The 26,243-nt window shown below is 34.0% G+C and overlaps 1 protein-coding gene and 1 long non-coding RNA gene across 2 annotated transcripts in view; one reads left to right on the forward strand and one right to left on the reverse strand.

The window, feature by feature from the left end:
• Positions 1-3,212: 3,212 nt before the first annotated feature.
• On the reverse strand, positions 3,213-19,887 carry LOC138694498 (uncharacterized). Its single transcript, XR_011330958.1, has 3 exons — positions 19,285-19,887; positions 3,691-3,756; positions 3,213-3,614 (listed from the first exon to the last, which is right to left on the reverse strand). It is a non-coding gene; the product is annotated as an uncharacterized lncRNA (long non-coding RNA).
• Positions 18,732-26,243, forward strand: part of LOC138694496 (trimeric intracellular cation channel type 1B.1) — a 60,872-nt gene continuing 53,360 nt past the window's right edge. Inside the window, exon 1 of the mRNA XM_069818271.1 lies at positions 18,732-18,983. Coding sequence (XP_069674372.1) covers positions 18,863-18,983 — 121 coding nt within the window. The 5' untranslated portion in view covers positions 18,732-18,862. The remainder of the gene's footprint in view (positions 18,984-26,243) is intronic.

Genomic DNA, 26,243 nt, shown 5'->3' on the forward strand with positions numbered 1-26,243 from the left:
CAAATATTATGCTGATTCACGATTGTTCTTGCAGCATCTTATGTTATACAAGGGTGGAGGTAGGGAGTGGTTGGTGGTAGGGAGTGACTGGCGGTAGGGTGGAGGTAAGGGGTTTTATGTGACGTCAGAAGTGGGCGTGGTGAACGTCACATGTGGCTTTTCACGAAGAGACGTAACTATAAAAGTGTGACGTCATAAATGGCTATCTGACAAGTTCATACACGTTTGAACATCCCATCTGCTACGTGTGCAAATATTATGCAAGCTCACATCCGGCGAGTGTGTGAAATGCTGAGTAAATAATTCACTTGTAAATTAAACACATACATTCTTCTTCTTAAGATTCTAATGTAATGGTAATTTAATTGATGGGGGGGGGGGTTGGGTGTTGGAAATTGGAATGGAGGGCATAAATGGTTGTACTTTAAGCCAATTGCTGATAAAAAATTAATCTAGCACACTTGTAAATTAAACAGGATGTGGCTGAAATGACGTTATAAATTTGTAATTGAAGTTGGAAATGGGGGGGGGTAAAAATTTGAAATACGAACGCTCATAGTGACGTATCTTAAAGTGTGGCGTCATAAATTTTTATTTGAAGTTGGAAATGTAATAATTTGAAATGCACATGTTCATACAAGTATGTATAGTAAATTGTAGGTGGGGGGGGGGGAATAGACAAGTTCACACATGTTTGTATATTTGAAAGTGAGTTGTGAATGTTAAAATAATCACTATCTGCTATGTGTGCAAATATTATGCAAGGTTGCTAATTTTACTGGTTGTACTTTAAGTCAATTGCTGAGTAATTGATAAAAATATTAAGATTCTAATGTACTGGTAATTGAATTGATAAATAGTAATAGGAAGTGGAAATTGGAATGCGGGAATTATTTACAGTATGGCGTAAATGGTTGTACTTTAAGCCAATTTATAAAAAAATTAATCTAGTACACTTGTAAATTAAACACATACATTCTTCTCATATTATTATTATTATTATTATTATTATTATTATTATTATTATTATTATTATTATTATTATTCCAATGTAATACATTTTGAGTGGTTTGTTTAGCGTATTTAATTTAAGCCATACATTATTACCAACATTAAATTCATCAGAATGTGACATTATTATGTTTAGAGCAGTAATTGTAGCAGATAAATCAACGTAGATGTATATGTTGTATAATGTTATTACATATGCATAAGTGTGCAAATATTATGCAAGCTTGCTTAATCACTTCCGGCGACGATGCAATTGCTGAGTAATGATAAAAGCATGCTTTTCAAGCACCTGCAACGTGTCATATTACACAAATATTGCATGATGCAAATAATATGCAAGCTGTTAATTCACATCCGGTGAAGACGCAAGTGCTGAATAATGGCCACCTTGTTATTATTATTATTATTATTATTATTATTACTATTATTATTATTATTATTATTATTATTATTATGGTTGCAATTTAATACATTATGAAGTAACATTTATTGGATTGATTAGTAATTTAAAACATTTTGAAGTAACATTTATTGGATTTATTTTACGCCATATATTATTACCGAAGCAGTTCGTAATATAGTAATTGCTTCTTCTTCTTCTTCTTCTTCTCATTATTATTATTATTATTATTATTATTATTATTATTATTATTATTATTATTATTATTATTATTATTATTATTACTATTCATCATAAAGAAGATTAAAGTGTAACGTTATAAATTTTCAATTGATATGGGGGGGGGGAATTTGATAAAATTCTAATGTAATAGTAATTTAATTGATAAATAGTAATGGGTAAGGGAAATTCGCAAGTCTTAATTGAAATTGGAGTGGGGGAATTATTGATGGCGTAAATGGTTGTACTTTAAGCCAATTGATAAAAAAAATAATCTAGCACACTTGTAAATTAAACACATACGTTTTCCTCATATTATTATTATTCCAATGTAATACATTTTGAAGTAAAATTGAGTGGTTTGTTTAGCGTATTTAATACATTATTACCAACATTCAGAATGTGACATTATTATTTCGTAATACAGTAATTGTAGCAGATAAATCAATGTAGATATATATGTTGTGTAATGTTATTACATATGCATAAGCGTGCAAATATTATGCAAGCTTGCTGAATCACTTCCGGCGACGATGCAATTGCTGAGTAATGATAAAAATATGTTTTTGAAGCACCTGGAACGTGTTATATTACACAAATATTGCATGATGCAAACATCCGGCGATTGTTCTCGCAGCGTCTTATGTTACACAAATATTGTATTGATTACAAGTAAATAATAGCTATCTGCTATGTGTGCAAATATTATGCAAGCTCACATCCGACGATGAAATTGCTGAGTAATGATAAAAAACATGTTTTTGATTATGTAGCATAATGACCTTGGAGGTAATATGGCTGGATGATGAGGAGAATTATTTAGAAGTGTAATGAAAGAAGTATTGCAGTTTGGAATAATTGACATTGAACAAGTTTAGACAGCAGTGGGAGGGGAGGGGGGCAAGATGATAAATAATATGCTCGAATTTATACAACTATTACACTATCATACATTTTATAAAAGATCCTTGTCAAAAAAAACTTTGGTAGTGTAATAGCAGCCATAGCGTTAATAATGTCTCACAATATTTATTTTTTATTTTAATTTAGATTATACTGCATCTCCAGTCTCGGTTTGAGCTGAAGAAGAAGAATTCGCACAATTTAAATGCTCTGAGTGTAAAAAACAGTGACCATGATGAAGCGTGGTGAATGTTAAGCTTGATTATGAAGAATGTTCGAATTGTAATAAATGTTCTTTTTGGAAATAGTTTTGCACTGTAATTTCTTCTATGTCTTAACCATCCATTTCAATCCCACATAACCAAAGGGTTGGGTTCGTTTAGAGATTTAACCCATAACACTTTCCTTTCAAATATTAGTAATCCTTTTCCAATATTAAGAATTGGTATATAGGTTTTCAAATATTAATAATCCTTAAGAATTGGTGTATAAGTTGAGATTATTCTAAACATATATGTTACCAGAATATAACGTAATTCCAGTGGTAGCTTATTGATTTGGGAGTGCTGGATTTGAAATGTTCATTACATGTTTCTATGATAAAACCTGAGGATGATTGAGAGAATGTCAATGATTAAACTGAATCTAGTCATTGGGGATGGGGATGTGCTTGGTAAAAGAAAATAGTAACAACATAAAATTATGCGTATATATTTATTCATAAAAAGAAATACAATGCATTGAGTATTGAAATATATTTTCAGTTAGTGAATCCCAATTTTGATAATGTTTTCACCAAAATTGAAGAAATTTTACATTGTTTCTGCAATGATAGAAGCACATGTTCCTTTTCTTTTTAACATAAATAAATTAGGAAAATCAATTTCTTCCAAATTATACACATAACTGATGATAAATAATTGTTCCACACCCTTTGTATAAACACAACCAATACGATGGCGCCAAGTGACGGGGTGTTTTCAGCATCCTTGCTGCAAATTGCCATGGAGACGGCGAGTTTATTTAAAATGCAGTTGTTTGTCCAAGCTTTTCGGAAGCCATGTACATCATAATAAACGTTCTGAAAAAAAAAACGGTGTAGCATCATACATATTGTAAATTGTATAATGTCACAGAAAATAGTAACACATACTTACATTTTTAAATATATGAAAGCGCTTTATACATAATCCAATAGGAAACCTTGTACATCAATGGACGTCCTGAAACAAAATAAAAATGTGTAGCATGGTACTTATTGTAAATTATGTCACAGAAAAAAAGTAACACATACTTACATTTTTAAACATGTGATATGAGTTAAAGCACTTTATACATTATCCAATAAGACACTTTGAACATTGTTTTCGAACAACGCTCTTACACCCTTTTTGCACACATCTCCTCCGTTTCAATGGGATATATTGAACCAAATGATTTATACGATCATATCGAGATTCTCTGCTGTTACATGTAATCGGAGAACAAGTTAGTCTCACACCCGCTTTCTTTGTGATAAACATTGCAACTGATACGAAAATGGCATTCTTGCGACATCTATGTTACAACATGTCGAAAATCGTAATCTTGTGATATATACGTTACAGCTTGTCGAAAATCGTAATCTTGCGACATATACGTTACAACTTGTCGAAAATCGTAATCTTGTGACATATACGTTACAACTTGTCGAAAATCGTAATCTTGTGACATATACGTTACAACTTTTCGAAAATCGTAATCTTGTGACATATACGTTACAACGTGTCGAAAATCGTAATCTTGTGACATATACGTTACAGCTTGTCGAAAATCGTAATCTTGTGACATACGTTACATCATCATCATCATCATCCTTCACGAATTAGGCCTCTGTAGACCTGTTTCGGCCCCATCTAGCAGTCTTCTTAACGGTCTTCCTGGTCGACGATGTCCTCTAGGTTTATATTGCATCATAATTTTTGGGATTCTTGAATTTTCCATTCTTCTTACATGATCTAGCCAATTGAATGCAACACCATGTCGAAAATCATATTCTTGTTGCGATAATGCAACACCATGTCGAAAATTGTATTCTTGTTGCGATAATGCAACACCATGTCGAAAATCGTATTCTTGTTGTGATAATGCAACGCCATGTCGAAAATCGTATTCTTGTTGCGATAATGCAACACCATGTCGAAAGTCGTATTCTTGTTGCGATAATGCAACACCATGTCGAAAATCGTATTCTTGTTGCGATAATGCAACACCATGTCGAAAATCGTATTCTTGTTGCGATAATGCAACACCATGTCGAAAATCGTATTCTGGTTGCGATAATGCAACACCATGTCGAAAATCGTATTCTTGTTGCGATAAAGGAACATGTCGAAGTTGCTACATATATGTCGCAAGATTACGTTTTTCGACAAGTTGTAACGTATAGGTCACAAGATTACGATTTTCGACAAGTTGTAACATATAGGTCACAAGATTACGATTTTCGACAAGTTGTAACGTATAGGTCACAAGATTACGATTTTCGACAAGTTGTAACGTATGTCAAAAGATTACGATTTTCGACAAGTTGTAACGTATATGTCGCAAGATTACAATTTTCCACAAGTTGTAACGTATATGTCACAAGATTACGATTTTCGACAAGTTGTGACGTATATGTCACAAGATTACGATTTTCGACAAGTTGTAACGTATATGTCACAAGATTATGATTTTCGACAAGTTGTAACGTATATGTCACAAGATTACGATTTTCGACAAGTTGTAACGTATATGTCGCAAGATTACGATTTTCCACAAGTTGTAACGTATATGTCACAAGATTACGATTTTCGACAAGTTGTAACGTATATGTCGCAAGATTACGATTTTCGACAAGTTGTAACGTATATGTCGCAAGATTACGATTTTCGTCAAGTTGTAACGTATATGTCACAAGATTACGATTTTCGACAAGTTGTAATGTATATGTCACAAGATTACGATTTTCGACAAGTTGTAACGTATATGTCACAAGATTACAATTTTCGATAAGTTGTAACGTATATGTCACAAGATTACGATTTTCGACAAGTTGTAACGTATATGTCACAAGATTACGATTTTCGTCAAGTTGTAACGTATATGTCACAAGATTACGATTTTCGACAAGTTGTAACGTATATGTCACAAGATTACGATTTTCGACAAGTTGTAACGTATATGTCACAAGATTACGATTTTCAACAAGTTGTAACGTATATGTCACAAGATTACGATTTTCGACAAGCTGTAACGTATATGTCACAAGATTACGATTTTCGACAAGCTGTAACGTATATGTCACAAGATTACGATTTTCGACAAGCTGTAACGTATATGTCACAAGATTACGATTTTCGACAAGCTGTAACGTATATGTCACAAGATTACGATTTTCGACACGTTGTAACGTATATGTCACAAGATTACGATTTTCGAAAAGTTGTAACGTATATGTCACAAGATTACGATTTTCGACAAGTTGTAACGTATATGTCACAAGATTACGATTTTCGACAAGTTGTAACGTATATGTCGCAAGATTACGATTTTCGACAAGCTGTAACGTATATATCACAAGATTACGATTTTCGACAAGTTGTAACATAGATGTCGCAAGAATGCCATTTTCGTATCAGTTGCAATGTTTATCACAAAGAAAGCGGGTGTGAGACTAACTTGTTCTCCGATTACATGTAACAGCAGAGAATCTCGATATGATCGTATAAATCATTTGGTTCAATATATACCATTGAAACGGAGGAGATGTGTGCAAAAAGGGTGTAAGAGCGTTGTTCGAAAACAATGTTCAAAGTGTCTTATTGGATAATGTATAAAGTGCTTTAACTCATATCATATGTTTAAAAATGTAAGTATGTGTTACTTTTTTTCTGTGACATAATTTACAATAAGTACCATGCTACACATTTTTATTTTGTTTCAGGACGTCCATTGATGTACAAGGTTTCCTATTGGATTATGTATAAAGCGCTTTCATATATTTAAAAATGTAAGTATGTGTTACTATTTTCTGTGACATTATACAATTTACAATATGTATGATGCTACACCGTTTTTTTTTTCAGAACGTTTATTATGATGTACATGGCTTCCGAAAAGCTTGGACAAACAACTGCATTTTAAATAAACTCGCCGTCTCCATGGCAATTTGCAGCAAGGATGCTGAAAACACCCCGTCACTTGGCGCCATCGTATTGGTTGTGTTTATACAAAGGGTGTGGAACAATTATTTATCATCAGTTATGTGTATAATTTGGAAGAAATTGATTTTCCTAATTTATTTATGTTAAAAAGAAAAGGAACATGTGCTTCTATCATTGCAGAAACAATGTAAAATTTCTTCAATTTTGGTGAAAACATTATCAAAATTGGGATTCACTAACTGAAAATATATTTCAATACTCAATGCATTGTATTTCTTTTTATGAATAAATATATACGCATAATTTTATGTTGTTACTATTTTCTTTTACCAAGCACATCCCCATCCCCAATGACTAGATTCAGTTTAATCATTGACATTCTCTCAATCATCCTCAGGTTTTATCATAGAAACATGTAATGAACATTTCAAATCCAGCACTCCCAAATCAATAAGCTACCACTGGAATTACGTTATATTCTGGTAACATATATGTTTAGAATAATCTCAACTTATACACCAATTCTTAAGGATTATTAGTATTTAAAACCTATATACCAATTCTTAATATTGGAAAGGGATTACTAATATTTGAAAGGAAAGTCTTATAGGTTAAATCTCTAAACGAACCCAACCCTTTGGTTATGTGGGATGGAAATGGATGGTTAAGACACAGAAGAAATTACAGTGCAAAACTATTTCCAAAAAGAACATTTATTACAATTCGAACATTCTTCATAATCAAGCTTAACATTCACCACGCTTCATCATGGTCACTGTTTTTTACACTCAGAGCATTTAAATTGTGCGAATTCTTCTTCTTCAGCTCAAACCGAGACTGGAGATGCAGTATAATCTAAATTAAAATAAAAAATAAATATTGTGAGACATTATTAACGCTATGGCTGCTATTACACTACCAAAGTTTTTTTTTTGACAAGGATCTTTTATAAGATATATGATAGTGTAATAGTTGTATAAATTCGAGCGTATTATTCATCTTCTTGCCCACCCTCCCACTGCTGTCTAAACTTGTTCAATGTCAATTATTCCAAACTGCAATACTTCTTTCATTACACTTCTAAATAATTCTCCTCATCATCCAGCCATATTACCTCCAAGGTCATTATGCTACATAATCAAAAACATGTTTTTTATCATTACTCAGCAATTTCATCGTCGGATGTGAGCTTGCATAATATTTGCACACATAGCAGATAGCTATTATTTACTTGTAATCAATACAATATTTGTGTAACATAAGACGCTGCGAGAACAATCGCCGGATGTTTGCATCATGCAATATTTGTGTAATATAACACGTTCCAGGTGCTTCAAAAACATATTTTTATCATTACTCAGCAATTGCATCGTCGCCGGAAGTGATTCAGCAAGCTTGCATAATATCTGCACACTTATTCATATGTAATAACATTACACAACATATACATCTACATTGATTTATCTGCTACAATTACTGTATTACGAAATAATGTCACATTCTGAATGTTGGTAATAATGTATTAAATACGCTAAAGAATCCACTTAATTTTACTTCAAAATGTATTACATTGGAATAATAATATGAGAAGAATGTAAGTGTTTAAGTTACAAGTGTGCTAGATTAATTTTTTTATCAATTGGCTTAAAGTACAACCATTTACGCCATCAATAATTCCCCCATTCCAATTTCAATTAACACTTGCGAATTTCCTTTACCCATTACTATTTATCAATTAAATTACTATTACATTAGAATTTTATCAAATTCCCCCCCCCCCCATTTCCAACTTCAATTACAAATTTATAACATCACACTTTAAGTTATGCCGTATGTATTTCAAATTATAAACAGCCCTCACCCATTTCCAACTTCAATTGCAAATTTATAACGTCACACTTTAATCTTCTTTATGAATAATAATAATTATAATGAGAAGAAGAAGAAGAAGAAGAAGAAGAAGAAGAAGAAGCAATTACTATATTACGAACTGCTTCGGTAATAATATATGGCGTAAAATAAATCCAATAAATGTTACTTCAAAATGTATTAAATTATTAATCAATCCAATAAATGTTACTTCAAAATGTATTAAATTGGAACCATAATAATAATAATAATAATAATAATAATAATAATAATAATAATAATAATAATAATAATAATAATAAGGTGGCCATTATTCAGCACTTGCGTCTCCACCGGATGTGAATTAACAGCTTGTATATTATTTGCATCATGCAATATTTGTGTAATATGACACGTTGCATGTGCTTCAAAAACATGCTTTTATCATTATTCAGCAATTGCATCGTCGCCGGAAGTGATTAAGCAAGCTTGCATAATATTTGCACTCTTATGCATATGTAATAACATTATACAACATATACATCTACGTTGATTTATCTGCTACAATTACTGCTCTAAATCATAATAATGTTACATTCTGATGAATTTAATGTTGGTAATAATGTATGGCTTAAATTAAATACGCTAAACAAACCACTCAAAATGTATTACATTGGAATAATAATAATAATAATAATAATAATAATAATAATAATAATAATAATAATAATAATAATAATAATAATAATATGAGAAGAATGTATGTGTTTAATTTACAAGTGTGCTAGATTATTTTTTTTATAAATTGGCTTAAAGTACAACCATTTACGCCATACTGTAAATAATTCCCGCATTCCAATTTCCACTTCCTATTACTATTTATCAATTCAATTACCAGTACATTAGAATCTTAATATTTTTTATCAATTACTCAGCAACTGACTTAAAGTACAACCAGTAAAATTAGCAACCTTGCATAATATTTGTACACATAGCAGATAGTGATTATTTTAACATTCACAACTCACTTTCAAATATACAAACATGTATGAACTTGTCTATTCCCCCCCCCTCCCACCTACAATTTACTATACATACTTGTATGAACATGTGCATTTCAAATTATTACATTTCCAACTTCAAATAAAAATTTATGACGCCACACTTTAAGTTACGTCACTATGAGCGTTCGTATTTCAAATTTTTACCCCCCTCCCCATTTCCAACTTCAATTACAAATTTATAACGTCACTTCAGCCACATCCTGTTTAATTTACAAGTGTGCTAGATTAATTTTTTATCAGCAATTGGCTTAAAGTACAACCATTTATGCCCTCCATTCCAATTTCCAACACCCAACCCCCCCCCATCAATTAAATTACCATTACATTAGAATCTTAAGAAGAAGAATGTATGTGTTTAATTTACAAGTGAATTCTTTACTCAGCAATTCACACACTCGCCGGATGTGAGCTTGCATAATATTTGCACACGTAGCAGATGGGATGTTCAAACATGTATGAACTTGTCAGATAGCCATTTATGACGTCACACTTTTATAGTTACGTCCCTTCGTGAAAAGCCACATGGGACGTTCACCACCCCACTTCTAACGTCACATAAAACCCCCTACCTCCACCCTACCGCCAGTCACTCCCTACCTCCACCCTTGTATAACATAAGATGCTGCAAGAACAATCGTGAATCAGCATAATATTTGCACACATAGCAGACATTACATCTGTATTGAGGAGATAAACATGTATGAACTTGTTTATTTCAACCCCCCCAAACTTGTATGAACATGTCATGCCACAACTTCAATTACATACCTGCAGGTGTGCATGACGTCACACTTTCACCTTGAACTCTTAGATTGCCATTTATGACGTAATTTAAGTTATGCCCCTTTCTTACGTCATCCTTTAAGCCCCTACCCCCTCCATGACGTCATACTTTAGCCACGCCCATGACGTCACTTGGCACGCCCACTATGACATCACTAGCCACGCCCCCTATGACGTCACATGGGGAGCCTGTGGGAGCCTGTCACTCCCTACCTTTTCTTATCTACTTCTGAGGGGTGATAGATCTAACAATAAGGAACTCTTTTTGTTAAACCTATGTCTTTTGACGCGTCATTTCGAAGTTACCGTTGAAAATGTTTTTGCGCGGGCGTATGTCAATGTATACGAATGTGTGCATCCCTGCTTGTTTGTTAAAATGTTTGGAAGAGACGAGAAGGTTTGTTGTTTGTTTACGTTTAAAAAGGTAAAAAAGGTAAAGGTATCCCCGTAACATGTCATGAAGGCACTTTAAAGTTCAATATTTTTTCTTTTCAGTTCAATCTAATCATCAATTGAGAGTGGATGTGTGCACTTTTCCCGAGTTAGCTGACATGGTAATGTATTATGGAGAGGCTCGCGTTATGGAAGATCTTATGATAATAGGAATCCCAAACGTCCCTAATTTCCTGGAGGAGTTACAGTTTAAGTTTTGTTTTGCAACACAGAGTCGCTAAGCACGTATTTTTGGCAAACATTGGAAAACTGTCATCGATAAATAACAAACATACGTAAATATTCTATACACGTTGTTTAAATTGACAGCTCTTCAAGGTGCAGTATGGTATTTAATACTTTGGAAGGTTAAAAAAATATATGAAAATAAAGTAAAAAAGAAAACACATTGACCTTATTTCGCCACTAGTCCAAGAGAAATGCTAACCTATAATAATTACTATCATAGGTTGATAAATTTGCTTTGAGTTAATAACGCAACTAATTCCTTAATGCATATTATCATTCTCTTCCTTTTGCCAATATTTCATATAGATGTCTCGGTTTTGTTCAGAGAAAATGGAATCCCCTTAACATAAAAATCGATAGGCTCTTCGTTAAAATTGTTTTGCTATAGGTAGTATTTGTAAGGTACAAAATGAAGTTGACAATAAAAGAGAATACAAAATATTACCATAGTGATTGTATTATTATTAATGTTTGACAAATAAAAGATTTCAGAAATATTTACATTAATATCTCTATTTCGGGTTGCAATTCTTTCTATTAGTACCTATGTAAAATACGAGTAAAATATATAGAAAAAATTAAAATTAAAAAATGCATAAATGTCATATACCTGATACATATTTATGTAGGTAGGTAAATTATTTCACTTGTTTCTTCATGGAGTAAACTACCGTATAATATACCTGTATTGGTAGGAGGATCGTTTCGGCGAAAGTAGCTTATGTCGTCATCTTCAGTTACTTTTTGACTGATATTTATTATTTAATCCTAATAGTTCCATAGTACCCACTGTATACGGTAATACAATATACTCATAAAGTGAATATGACATGGATCATGTTAATTACTTTTAAATGATTTAGTTCTCTAAAACAATATTATTCCGAATTTTTGTAATATTATTTATTCTGGCCAATCTTCGATATCGTCCCACACCACATACGGGACTGACGTCTGATTTGAATTTCTTCATGGGTTAGATAGATTAAATGAGGTGATAGCTAAGTGACATTATGCCGAATATGTGACAAGATTAGTGGGTTAGTTGAGGGGATTGTTTAAGTGATATGAGGCGGAGGAATTGTGTAATGTGGGGAGATACCGAAGTTTCACCTTTATTCTTTATATTTTTATTGCAATCGGTTGAAGAGAAACCTCGGTACATCCAATGCTGGCTTTTCTACTGGTGTTCATTTCAAAGTGTGTCATGACGTCACTGTTGTTGGGTCAGCGATTTGAAGCGAGTTTCAGCTTATATGTTAGAGAAGTTGCCTATTATTTAAGGCGTTCTTCAATCTGAACTTGAGAACGTGTACGGTATAACTTGAACGTCGTAGCAACAGATGGTGATCTGTACGGTCTGTGTGCTACCATAACCTCTTTCGAACTGTGTTTCGCGCCGGCAAGTCGTACGCAGGGTATTTGTTATCATCGGTTGCGTACGGTAACATTCCACAACACAAATCAAATGCTCCGTGTCCATGTTGACCGTCGAAGTTAATGTCAACAAATACGTAAGTAATCGTCTTAACCCTCTCCCCATATCCCGACAGTACGTATTTCCAAACAGTTCACATTCCTGCCACTACCGGCGTTACCGTACGTATCGGTACGTACTCTTCAGAATGAACGCCGTACTTGCTAGGCAACTTCTCTGCCTCTAATGTTATACAGCACTGCGGAAGTGTAGGAAGATTGAATTCTCTAGGCTCATCGGCTAGCCACATGACGGCATACAGCGAGCCATGACACATTTTGAACTGAACACCCAGTACAGCACGCGACACTGAAACGTTCAACTTAGGTTAAGTTAGGTTAGCTTCGCTCGTAAATGCTTAAGTCTGCAAAGCTTAAGTTTGATTTAGCGATATCGTGATTATAAAAAAATAATTACAATAATATGAATGCACTATTCCTTTCTCTTAATCAGACTAACATCTGAACAATACGAATCTAACCTAAGCTAAATCAGTACCTATAAAAGAAGTAGGCCTACATTCCATACATGCATGTTTAGTTGTGAAAAGTTATTCCAACAATTTTCTTTGAAAATCTGTATGTTCAGTCATAGACAGCACAAGTAGATATCTTGAAATTAGTTAATTTATGAATAAAAACGACGATGTAATGTAACATCACAATCAACTGTCCATGTGCTAAGCGAGAGCTAATGTTTTGGTAGCCTCATAGTCTACAGTGGCGGCTGATTGACTGAGGCAAGTGAGGCCGGGCCTCAGTCACTTGGCTTAACTGAAATCAAATTTTGTGTTTTTATATAATGTATTAGTTATTTGAATGAAGCATATATCGCTGTAGAAGCATTTGAAAACTCTGTTTTGCAGTAAAATTTGTTCCTGAGGCCAGGATCGCTCGTGCCGGGTCTGGCTTCCGCATTTCGTGTCTTTTCGCGGGCTTTGAATTTGTGCTTAAAACGTTGTAGCTGAGGCACAATTCGTCCGGCCTCGTGGCCTGGTCAGGTTTCACTCCTCCCATCCATGGGCCGGCCTCAAGGGTCGAGTGGGGTGGGAATAGCAATGGTGACTTGTCTTCCTAAATAGGCCATATATAACTTAGTTTATGATTTAAGCGAGGTTGTTGTCCTATTGTACTTCGTAGTACAGTAATGAATCTGGGCCAATGTTGTTATGTATTTCGGGAAAATATAAACAGAAACAAATTCGAGAAATAATGCTGGTGTAGTTAATTCATTATTAGAGTGTTCTTTTTCGAGAAGAAATAATATTGAAAGAAAGGAAGTTTTAAATGAAGAGAGAGCCTACTAAATACTGTACCTACGACATCGCTGACAATTTTTCTGACAGATAATCTTAAAAAGCGAGTTTCTATTGCATCCTGGTATGGGCAACATAGATAGTTAAGTGGTAACGTGGTGCAAAATAAACTTCTCTGTTGGCCTTGTTTGTTGTTGCCAAAAGAAAAAAATAAAAAGAAAAGAAAGAAAGGGGAATTTCAACACATAATATGGGTTGCTTCATCACACTGAAACAATCACTGAAACTCACAACATAACAGCTTATTTGGTAAGTGACATTATTATTATTATTTTTCATTAATAATCAGTGGCGGCTCGTGAACTTGTGGATTGGGAGAGCTGCAGTAGATTTTGGTACATACAAATTTCACTTCTTGGTACCATTACTAATAAGTATAGGACAAAAATAAATGCACTACATGTCGAAAAACCAAAGCTTTCTCATTTAGTTGAGAGATGTCTGTGGCATCATTTTCTAATCGCTAAAAAAAAAAAAAAAAAAAAAAAAAAAACAGAGGCTACCTTCGATTTCAGTCTGAATTTCTGATCGGTAGACACTCAACTTGCAATCTACCAGTTCATTCTGAATTGTCTTAGAATTACCTTTAAACAGTGGCATGTTCCAAATGATTTTGAGAGGCTCGTTTAGATTACTCACGGACTATAGCAACCCACGAAATACATCAGAGTTCTTCGAATCGTTTTTTCATCATGTCCCCTAAGGGGAAGTTCATATTGGCCACAAAATTTTATACAATCAATATTTTAAAAATAATTTCACGATTTTTTCTTACTTCTTGATTATGTTTGAGAATGTTTGTTCTGTTCGTTTCACATAATTGCGCAGCAACATTAGTTTTGCCTAACACAGCCAATGAAACAACATTTTTCAGGCGAGATTGCGAAGATTTGTGCTTTTTAATTTTTAGGGGAAAATGTCCTAAATCTGTCACACCACTCCTAGTCTATGCAGTATCACCACCGAAGAGGAGGCAATCACAAAAGCTTAGTGTAAATTTCATTGTTATACAGGGACATTATTTTATTTTTACTAACATTTTTAATATTAACCTGGCTATACCTTTCTATTAACGATTGAAACAGGAAACACCGTTTGCTCCCCCTTCCACGACTGGAGTTCGATGATACTGGCGTAAAATACAAATCACTTTACTAGGTATAGGAGGGAAGAAAAGCAGTTCATCCATTTACGTAAACTAGGAAATATCGCAATTTTGAGTTTGATAATTTTCATTAGGTTTTTGTTTAATCAAAATACAGTACTGTATTAACACTTAGTGTTTTTACACACGAATTGAGCTATTCGGACGTATTAATTATGCAGTGTATATTGCACTGTTACAGCACATTAGCGTACAATATAGAGAATGAAGTTAAATTGAAAAATAATCATAATATGGATTTTTAAACACATTTTTTTAAAATGGTGGCCGTTCATTTCCATACAGGCTTCAGTTCCAATGTGCATATTATCCCACTGTACCTAATTCCAATTACCAGTTTCGTCCTTCGTACGAGTATCTCATGTTTAAATAATTCTGTACCTACTCTATAAAAGAGTACCTTACGTACTGTAAATTCAATCTTCACTTCTGCCCGATCCGAAAAGATAAAATTACTCAGAAATGCTATCTACTGTCCGTTCAAGTGGTTTTGTCGCAGGGTCGTAGAAAGGGGTGGGGATCACGTGACAGTTAATTACTTAAGGAGGCCCTTTTATTTAAGTTATTTTAAACACTTGTATAATATTACGTAAACGTCCAATTCCTAACAGAAATAATGTTTTCAGAAAAGAGCTAAGATAGCCCAGCTACTAGACTTAACAGAGGGGCGACAGATGCAGGTGGGGGAAACCGGGATGCGACATAGGGAAACGGACGACAGTACCCGTACGAAAATATGATTCAATATTGAAAGCTCTTTCGTCACTGGAAAACGCGAACATGTTTCTGAAACGTACTATACTCAGTAACTCAATACTGCTTACGCGCCCTCGGCTCTGTGTCGTGAACGGTTGGAAGTTTACTAGTAGAGGGGTGGGAGTGAAGTACATTTCAAAACTCAGGTACAATAAAAATTGAAGTAAAAATAAAATGCTGTCCCTGTACTTCCTTACATATAGCCTATGCACTATTTCGGCTGGATGAACTTGAGTAAGATTTAAGTCGGGTAACGGACGACCCTTTAATTTCACTTCATTACATCAATTTTCTCCGCAAGGGAAAGTTGAGAAAAATAAAATTAATATTCTGTAATTCACACACACTCATGCTTGCACATTTGCACTGGTTAAGTTACGGTACTAAGACGTCACACCAAAGCAACACTTAGATATACTGATGGTCAACAATTTTCTGAAACTGGAAAAGAAGTCTCTTTCGTATTTTACGTGCTATATCAAAAGGATTCTACTCGTGCAAGCATTTTGAGTTAAGGTAAATATTAGGTTCTGCTGGATGCTGGATATATACGTAATAATAAAGCAGAAGGGAATATTAATTTCGTTATATTAACTCGATAAGTTTCTACAACAATAAGTATGTGAAGAGAAAATAAAAATTTTGTCATTAAGTTTCAAGGGAATAGAGAATCCATTTGACGTAGCATTAAAATAGCGGTGTGGGAGGGGAGGAAAGATCTTCCCTTGTCGCCTGGCTCTGCAAGCCACTGCAGCGAAATATGGGTTTTAAACAGCGGCAGTTTCCCTCTGCTTCCCTTCACCTCTCTACCCCCTGACCATGCAAGAGACACTCTCTATGAGCTGTCCCACCCTGCAGATCCCAGGACGACTTTGAATGCAGTGTCAATTCCAGCACAGTCGACGCGCAAAAAGATAATGCATAAGATAATAGTGCATATTCCCGGCCAGATGAAATATAAAGAAATTTACCAATAAAAGGTGCAACAATTCTTCTACAAATTAAAATAAATATTATTTTTATTTTCCTGCCAAAGCAGGGAGTGCTGCAGCTCCGCAGCTCTTATGGTCGAGCCGCCCCTGATAATAATAATAATAATAATAATAATAATAATAATAATAATAATAATAATAATAATAATAATACAGTAATAATGATATTAATAATATAATAACAATAATAAAGATTTGCTATCGGAGGCACTTAAAACTAGTTGCATCTGGCCTCACCGAGGATTTCCGTCACCGGCTGCTACTGAGTCTAGTAGGCCTATATACAGACACGAAGCTCTATACATTGGAAATATGAATCCATAGATAGTTGCTAACCATTAGGATCGCTACTATCGCCTCATCACAGACAATGCGAAATAGTACCGGCACAGTCTATTTTTCCTAGTACTCTCAACAACTCAAGCTTCGTGATTGTATATACTAGATTGTGGTAACATTATGATGGCGACTATCCGCAAGCGCGGCTTCACCTCCAAGTTGTTTTTATCTACTCTAGGATTTCTGTGTGCGATTATAAAAAATAATTACAATACCAATACACTATAGGCTACCCTTCTCTTAATCAGACTAATACATGAACAATACGAATCTAACACGGGCTAAATCGTTATAATAATAAGTACATCTCATATATGCATATTAATAGCTGTTAAAAGTTTTTCCAATTTTTTCTTTAAAAATCTGTTTGTGCAGTCATACGCAGCACATATAGGCATCTTGAAATTAGTTAATTAATGAATAAAAACGACGATGTAACACCAAAATTAACTGCCCATGTGCTAAGCCAGAGCCAAGCAGAAGCCATGGTGGAAGAATACTCTTCCACCATGAGCAGAAGGTAATGTTTTTTTTTTGCATCATGATGACGACTATCCGCAAGTGCTGTCCTCCAACCCGTTTTTATCTACTCTATGCCTTTTGTGCTCGTTGTATATATCACCATTCACAACGAGTAAATCAGGTAAATCCCCTTTCCTTTGCACTAGCATGGTTATGTGGCATTGTGCAATACGCATAGAGTTAGTATAATACTTACTCTATGGCAACGCTTTGTTTTAACAGCAAGTGCTTACTTCTCACGTCCCTTGTCTATGTTCTTAGGTTCTTTTTAGGATATGCGATCGCTTTGTCCGAAACACACGCGTGCGAACGGAAGCTGAAGCAGTGTCTAACACCCTAATGAAGTAATGAGTCTTGGTCTATTTGTTACTGTTTTCAGTACAGTAAGAGTACAATATTAATATGACCGAAGAACTTGCTCTGTAATGCATTTATTATGTTTAGTTTTGTCTTCTTTATGATCATATAGCCCGAAAAGTGATGAAGAACCAGATTTGGCACCGGACAGAATTAAAATTACAAGGAAAGCGACATGGCGCTAAATGCCAAAATTTGGACCTATTGTACAAAAGTTTTTAAAATGTCAAAGCAGCGGACTGGAACTTCTGCGACATTTATTCTTTTCCTAGGACCTGGTCAAGAGGAGTAGAATATTTCTACTCCTCTTGGACCTGGTTTATCACGTAAATGGTAATACAAATTTACCGCTTTTGGTCGTTCGCTGGGATCAAGATGTGTGAACCAATGCGTAAGATGAGCTTGCAAGACTTCTATTTAGTTATTTATAATTTACAGGGCGAATTATTCTAATGCATTACATCAATTATATGTTATAGTAATACTTCGAATTTGTATAATTCAGCGAATTAATGCTTTGCTCAGCGAATAAAATTATGAACTATTTAATAGAGAACTGATTATCAGAGATTCATTATTTATAACGCATCGCCATCTTTTGGCGTTCAACTAGAACAATTTGTAATCAGTAGAGTGTGTTTTACCGCCTCTATGATCAGTTTCTGTAACTATTTTACGTATTAGTGCGACCTCTCGTGTTAAAACGTGAAACTACTGAGTGCTGTCTGCAGAGCCCAGCTGCAAGGGAGGAAGGTCGGGAGCATTCCGGTTCTCCAAAGTTTGTTTGGGGGTTAGGGGTAGAAATATAATTATTACAAAAATAATTACGACGTCAAAATCAACATGGATCCGGAAGCATTCCTTGACCTGGCCAACCAGGTGGTCAAGTTGAAAATGTTCCCTTATTTTGACATCGCTCACTCCGTTCTCTGTGCACTACATGTTCGTGAAGATTTGGGCCCAGGTAAGTGTAAAATAAGCTTGATTTCTATTTCATGTAGGGTAAATAGTTTTCGGTTGTCCTATATATTGCAATATCTATAATGGTTGATAAGTAAGTGTATTTTTTTATCGCGACGAGGATCAAGACGAGCTGTCAAGACTTGTATATTTTTAAGTGCATTAAAACGTGTAGGCCTATTTATAGTTAAGCGGAAGTAAAATTTTATATTTGCATTTACATTTATGCACGCTTTTCTGTTATTAGAAATTACATTGTTATGTCTTCGCCAATTTATGCGCCTTCCTATTATAAGTGATCTTACCTGACAAGAGATGAAGACTATTGTTGTTATTTTCGCTTTTCTGAATTAATTCGCGGGCTTGCCGTAGATGTGAACATTTTCTTGGCGTTGTACTTTACTGCTACTCGTTTGACACGCATGGTTGAGGAACAGATCAATCAAGCACGAACCATTCCTTCGCCTCGTTATTGATCATAGTAAAAGTATAGCATAGTCGACCCTTTCACTTCTCCAATATTTCCGCATCGATCCATAAAGCGTCATGAAGTAACGGCACTGCTCTAAAGACCTGCGTGGCCATAGAAGACCTCGGATATTGTTGCAAATGTAGTTTCGTTTCGTGAATCATTGTACTTACTAAAATCTTAATTAACTGCCCTTACAATATAGGGAATAATATACGACTAACAAATTGTATTGTTTAATTTCCCTCAAGAGAATAATATTAAGTCAGTCAGTGAAATTATGCTAGATAAAATATTAGACTGTGTATTTTTTAATTTTTCAATGTCATACCTAATTCATGCGTTAATTTCGTGCAACAGAATGTTCAATTTTGTTGTAGCGTTTCTTCTTACAAAGCTAACAAATAAATTAAAAGGACTAGTCAATCTTTCTGTGTATTAGCATCCCCCAGGGGCGTATTTTGCGGGCTACCGGCGGTAGCCCAAGAAAATTACAAAAGAAAAAGTTTATAATATAACATAATGTAATAATTTTGTATTATTAGTTTTACCATAGTAATTAAAATTAAAGTAATTGTTAGATATATTTTGTGTAATAATAGGGTCAGCGGTAGCCCAAACCCTTTAACCAGTATACGCCACTGGCTTTTTCGAGTTTTTCCGCCTCTCATGGCAATGAGAACTCGGCGAATACTTATATAGTCTGCATTATACAACTAGAACTCTCTCACCATCACAGTATGACACCTACAGCAATGATGATTTTCACAGTGCGCTCTCATTACGTTGTGCATCACAGAATTCTAAAGCAAAATAAAGCTATGCGAGGTGTTCTGACCTACATATTTACATAATTAGTTACGGTTTTCATATTAAATTCACTTTCAAATTCGTAGCGATAAAACCAGGCGCAGGATTTTAAATAAACTGTTAGGCCTAATTACTTTTTATTATAGTATCACGAATTCAGATGGTATATTAGTATACCTCAGGTATTGTACCTATATCGCATTGAGATGTTTCACTATTTCACTTTTTAACTCCCTGATTTCTTACCAAATGGGGTGGGGGAATTTTACCCCCAACTCAATCACCACCTTAGGTAAACTATTAATTTGGTAGAGAAATTGTATATGTTTTTTTCAGTTTTTATTTCCCTATAGAAGTATGTACCATTCCAGGTTTATTTTTCTATCCAACGCTACATATACACAGTGGGATTCCCGAGATATAGTCCTTCCGTTTTTAAGAGAGTACTCAGGTAGACAGAGAACCTTAATCACACCGGTTTCTCGGCACGCGTATTTCGGTTGACTGCTTGCCATGTTGTCACGTCTATTGTATATATCAGTTTGGTTAAGTGTCTAAAACGAAGTGAGACAAGTTTGTAAGTGTATATTTTCCTTAATTTTTAAGTAAGTTATAGTATTAATTTTATACATCCGTAAGCTATATAATGTGGCGTCCTTGAAAATCTGACATTCAAAATATCCGTACGCATAAACCCACAAATTCTCCATGGACAGACTATTCAAGTAGTTACAAGTACAGTAGATATTTCAAGGATGGTGTAAGTGTAAGAACCAGGAGTACCCTTCATAACGGCACGAAAAATTATCTCAGCAGTGGCGCCAACTTTTATGGGCCCGAGCCCACCGAATAATTTGTTGTGCTATTATTATTACTTACTTACTGGCTTTTAAGGAACCCGGAGGTTCATTGCCGCCCTCACACAAGCCCGCCATTGGCCCCTATCCTGAGCTATTATTATTATTATTATTATTATTTTATTATTATTATCATTATCATTATCATTTTTATTATTATTATTATTATTATTATTATTTATGAGATTTATTTATTTTAACTTCAAACTAAAGTGCTTGAGCCCATCCAATGTTTTCTAAAAGTTGACGACACTGAAATCTCAGATAAGTTTAAGGCAACACGATAAATAAAGATACAAACCTTTCGTACAATCGACGATTTAAATTGTAATTTCCTTCGAAGAACAATGTAAGAATGTTGCGTAAGCCGAAGAGCCCCAAATCTTAGATAACATCCTTACTGCTCTGAGCAGCAAAACAACAAGTACTACCGATTAAGAGTTTTCTTATCAGAGAACCGCTGTGATGGAAATACTACATAGATATAAAATTAATTAATGTCGACCAACAGCAATGCAATAGATGAGAATTCAAATGTGGCGTTCCTATAATACAACATTATCAAGAAGTACATTAAAACGAAACCGTGATAGTATCGTATCACGACGAATTAAGGTACCGTTGGTCGATTCGAACAGGTAATTGTAATAGCCTACCAATTTTTCAACGGGAAAGGGAGCATTATTTATTGCTCACAAGAGTATGTTGGATGCTCCAACTGATTACCATGGTTTATGAATTCTATAATTTCTGAAGATTGGTTTAAGGAAAATTTGCATAAACATCTGGAATAACTCATGGGCAATGTCTCAAACCATGTCCGTATTCTGAACCCTGTACCTACTACCGCATTAAAAATAGAGATCAGTAAGACGTTTATTCGCGTTAATAGCAATTTTATTTACCCACGCCAACTAAGCTGCATTTGCTGACGAATTAGCATCCAAATATGATCACGTTGTATTACGACTACCTCCCACTATTGCTATCTGAATGCCGTTGAATTTGTCTAGTCAGAACTGAAGAAACATGTTCAGTCCGAAAATGCATTGGGACAACAATCTGCTCGCCAAGTGTGCGATTCGATAGTGCATATCGTGGACAAAATCGATAGTAAAAGACACTGAATTAATTGCATTAAACATGTCGAAAAAGGAAAATTAATACCGTTTCTTAGAAGTCAAGGTCGAATTGATTCCAACACCCGTTATGATTGGCGTATATAGAGATTCTTCGGATTCGGAATAGCGGTGTCTTACTGGTTTGGTTCGGTGTTTACTATAAACAGTCGAAAATTCAGTCGTCTTCTAATGAGAGATAGCGCAACGTCGCACTGTTTACCTGAAACCTCAGTTGAGCCACGTGCCTACTGACAGCCACAGGTAAGTGTGTATTACTGCAGGGAGCTCTCTTTTCAGCGAAAGAACTATAAGGATGACACAACGCTATAAACCTTCGCTCAAAGCAATGCAGGGATTTTTAACGCAACAATAGACAAAGATATCTTCATACAAAATACCGGTAACAATGCTTTTAGCTGGATTCAACTTCCCGATCTAAGGTTTAAGGCTGCATTGTATTTTCGCATTACCATTTGAGTACTCCACGGCCGCCACAAATTATAATATAGTGTACATTTTATCATCAGTAGGATTAGTAAATCTTCACAGAAGTGCAGTGTATCTAAAAAAAAATAACCGAAATAACATATATTCTTATATTACATTTTTTATAAGGTAGTTGAATTTGAAACCTGTCGGGACTGCGTATAACAACTCTGAAGAAATGAATAGATACTTAGGACATACGAGTTAAAGAATGTAACGCCTCTTTAAAGAAATGACAGATAGTTTTGCTGAGGAATTAGTACTTAGGGCATACCCGTTAAAATATGAAAATATCAGTATGTAAAGACAGTAAAAGTAAACCTGTATACTGATAATGAAAATAGAGTACGTGATAAAAGAATTACTGCAATAGAATGTTACCGGAAGTATCCTTTCTTCGTACCGAGGTTAAGAAAGGGAACATTTTCTACTTATTTCGGTGTACAGGGGGAATTTTGTCCTACACGTATATGTAAAACATACGGACCATGTAGAAATTCACATTCCTGTCGTTCTAAAGTGATGGACGTAGATACTTAAAAATGAATTAGGCTATTTAATGTAGAATTCTATATCCTAATAGAATGTAGAAATAACAGTTTGTATGGGGACAGCTTCATCGTAAGTCGATGGTAATACGCATATATATATATATATATATATATATATATATATATATATATATATATATATTTTTGCTTCAGAAATTCAAAGTTTTATATATCTAGTTTTATTATTATAACTAGCAGTACCCGTGCGCTCCGCCGCACCCGTTAGAAATAAATATAAAGTAATTACATAATTAAAATAGGACGTTTGATCCAGGGAACATTCGTGTTTGATAGAAGGATAAATCGTTTAATATGTTACTTAATTTAAATTGCATCCAAATAATTAAAATGCGATCATTTTGGTCCAGAGACACTCATTTGGTGCAATGACAATTCCTTTAACCTGTTTCTTAATTCTTATTACATGCAACCATAGTTTAATGAAGATTGACATCATTTAGATTTAATGTGTATATTTTATTTTACTTGTTATAGGTTTCCATTGAATTATGGTAATAACTTAATTTTAACCCTTGTTTTCTACGTGTTCAGTAAATGGCGCTTGGCCCACTATGGTTCTGAACCCTTCAAATAAATTATATTATATAATATTTCATATTATATTATATATTATATTATATTATATTATATTATATTATATTATATTATATTATATTATATTATATTATATTATATTATATTATATTATATTATGTTATGTTATATCAGAAGTTACTGTAATAACATTATAGCATTATGTCCATCTAGAGAAACTACCAATGGTGAAATAATAATTAATTATACAAATCGGTTAATTTAGCTTCCGATATTACTTCATACAAACACAGAAACATTCTCTGTAGGCTTTCTTTCATAGCTTTCCATTGTTGCTGTCCAAGGCCCCTTATAGACGAAGTCATTTGTTTTTTAATTCATTACACGGCCTTAGATGGCAGTTATTCTAATTTTAAAACTCATTTATTTCATTAAATATCAGTCCTATCAAAATTTTTCAAGGAATAAAACTTATCGCAAATTATTTTTAAAGAAACTTTTGTTATGTAACATTTTTTACAAAAATCGATAATAAGCGAGATATTTCGATTTATTTAATTCAGGCCCCCTTATAACCCCCCTTTTAAATAATGTATTTTGAATGCCATATAGCCTAAAATCTAAGTTACAACGAACATAATTTATATTCCAATTTTCATCGAAATCCGTTCAGCCATTATCGCGTGAAAAGGTAACAAACATACAGACAGACAGACAGACAGACAGACAAAAATTTCAAAAAAGCGATTTTCGGTTTCAGAGTGGTTAATTATATATGTTAGGACCAATTATTTTTGGAAAATCGAAAATTACCAGAAAAATTTCGGCTACAGATTTATTATTAGTATAGATAAATATTAAACTCATTGTTTATAATGTATAACTGTTGCACAATTCATTTGTATTCTGGACCATCGTGGTCAACTGCAGTTCAGCAGCAGACGAAAATTATTATTAAATTTTATTACCAGTAATTAAGTTTTTACTGTAGAATGTAATTGTTCTGATACTGCTACTGCTGCCAGAAACTTGATACGAGAATAATTTGGTGGTTTTCGAATATTAGTTTCACTAATATTTTTATTAATTATTACTTTTTTCTGCAGTAGTGAGAAATTATAATGGGCAGGCCTAGTGTTAGGTTTGCCTATTTACTTAAAAATACGAGTGTGATTCTTTGGACCCTCCTCACATTGTCTGCACCCCCCACTTCCGACATTTAAAGCAGGTTGCGGCCTTTCACCAGTTTTTCCTCAGTCCTTTTTGCGTTCGTGGATAAGTAGTCATCTTTCCTGAAGTAATCTTTGGGTCTCTATCCTGTGGACATAGCCAGAACAAAAAAGTTATTTTTTCTTGTGGATATTTGTAATTGTTGTTTCTACTTAAATTTTTCTTCGATTGTAGTGCTGGGTATAATTATGATATAATTTACTAAATCTTGCAGAACGACGTCAAAAATCCATTTCCAACGCGAACAGTGTTTTATTTTGTTCGTCTGCCACACATCACATAATAGAAGTTGCAATGTTTTTAATAATAGTATTTTAATATTTTTTTACTTAACCTGGTAAAGATAAGGCTATTAGGCCTTCTCTTCCCCACATCTACCAGGGGAATAATATTTAAAAGAGAACTATTTGATGCCGAATTATTTATTTTTTAGTGCCATATATTGAGTTTAGTTCTCTTGTAGCATTGCAATGATCGATAATCTTATTAAAGAGATTATTTCATTTGTTGGCGTACATGCGCGTTTGGCAAATTTGATAAAATCGATCAGGTTAATAAGTGTTGTTCACGAATGGCCTAGTAACGAAAATGTATTCACAAAGAAGGCAGAACAGTTAGTACATAGGCTACATTATGTAATTTTGTCGGTAAGTTTTGAAAAATGTTTGTGAACATTTTCGTTGGGACTCACCTTTGTAGTCTCAGAAAAGATTGCTTCAGATGTTACTCCAATTTTCTAATATGTTATTCATATTCATGAATGTTCAGCGTCCATTACAGAGTCAGAATTTTTACATATTCCACATTTACTAAAGTTTAATATTTTGATGCAATGCAGGTAACATAATATTAACACATAATCGTGTAATTTTTTTTAAATTTTCTGTTGCTTCTTTCTGTCGTAAAATGTGAAAGCTTTACTTTTAATTTTGTTCAAGTACCGGTACTGCTATCTGTTCTTCAAACTATGTTTTTAAACCGGAACAAAAATGTCTATTATTTTAATCTGAGTTATTGATTGTAAATAAAATTACTATTTTAGCCTTACAATTATTACTGTACCCTACTAGGCTCAGACTAAGTTTACGTAAAGATTATTATTTTTTTGCTCCTACAGAATACATTTGTTATGGTAACAATAATTAATATTAGAGAAAAATTCGCTCCGACGCCAGGGATCGAACC

This window comes from Periplaneta americana, chromosome 2 (assembly GCF_040183065.1).
Source record: "Periplaneta americana isolate PAMFEO1 chromosome 2, P.americana_PAMFEO1_priV1, whole genome shotgun sequence".
Taxonomy (NCBI): domain Eukaryota; kingdom Metazoa; phylum Arthropoda; class Insecta; order Blattodea; family Blattidae; genus Periplaneta; species Periplaneta americana.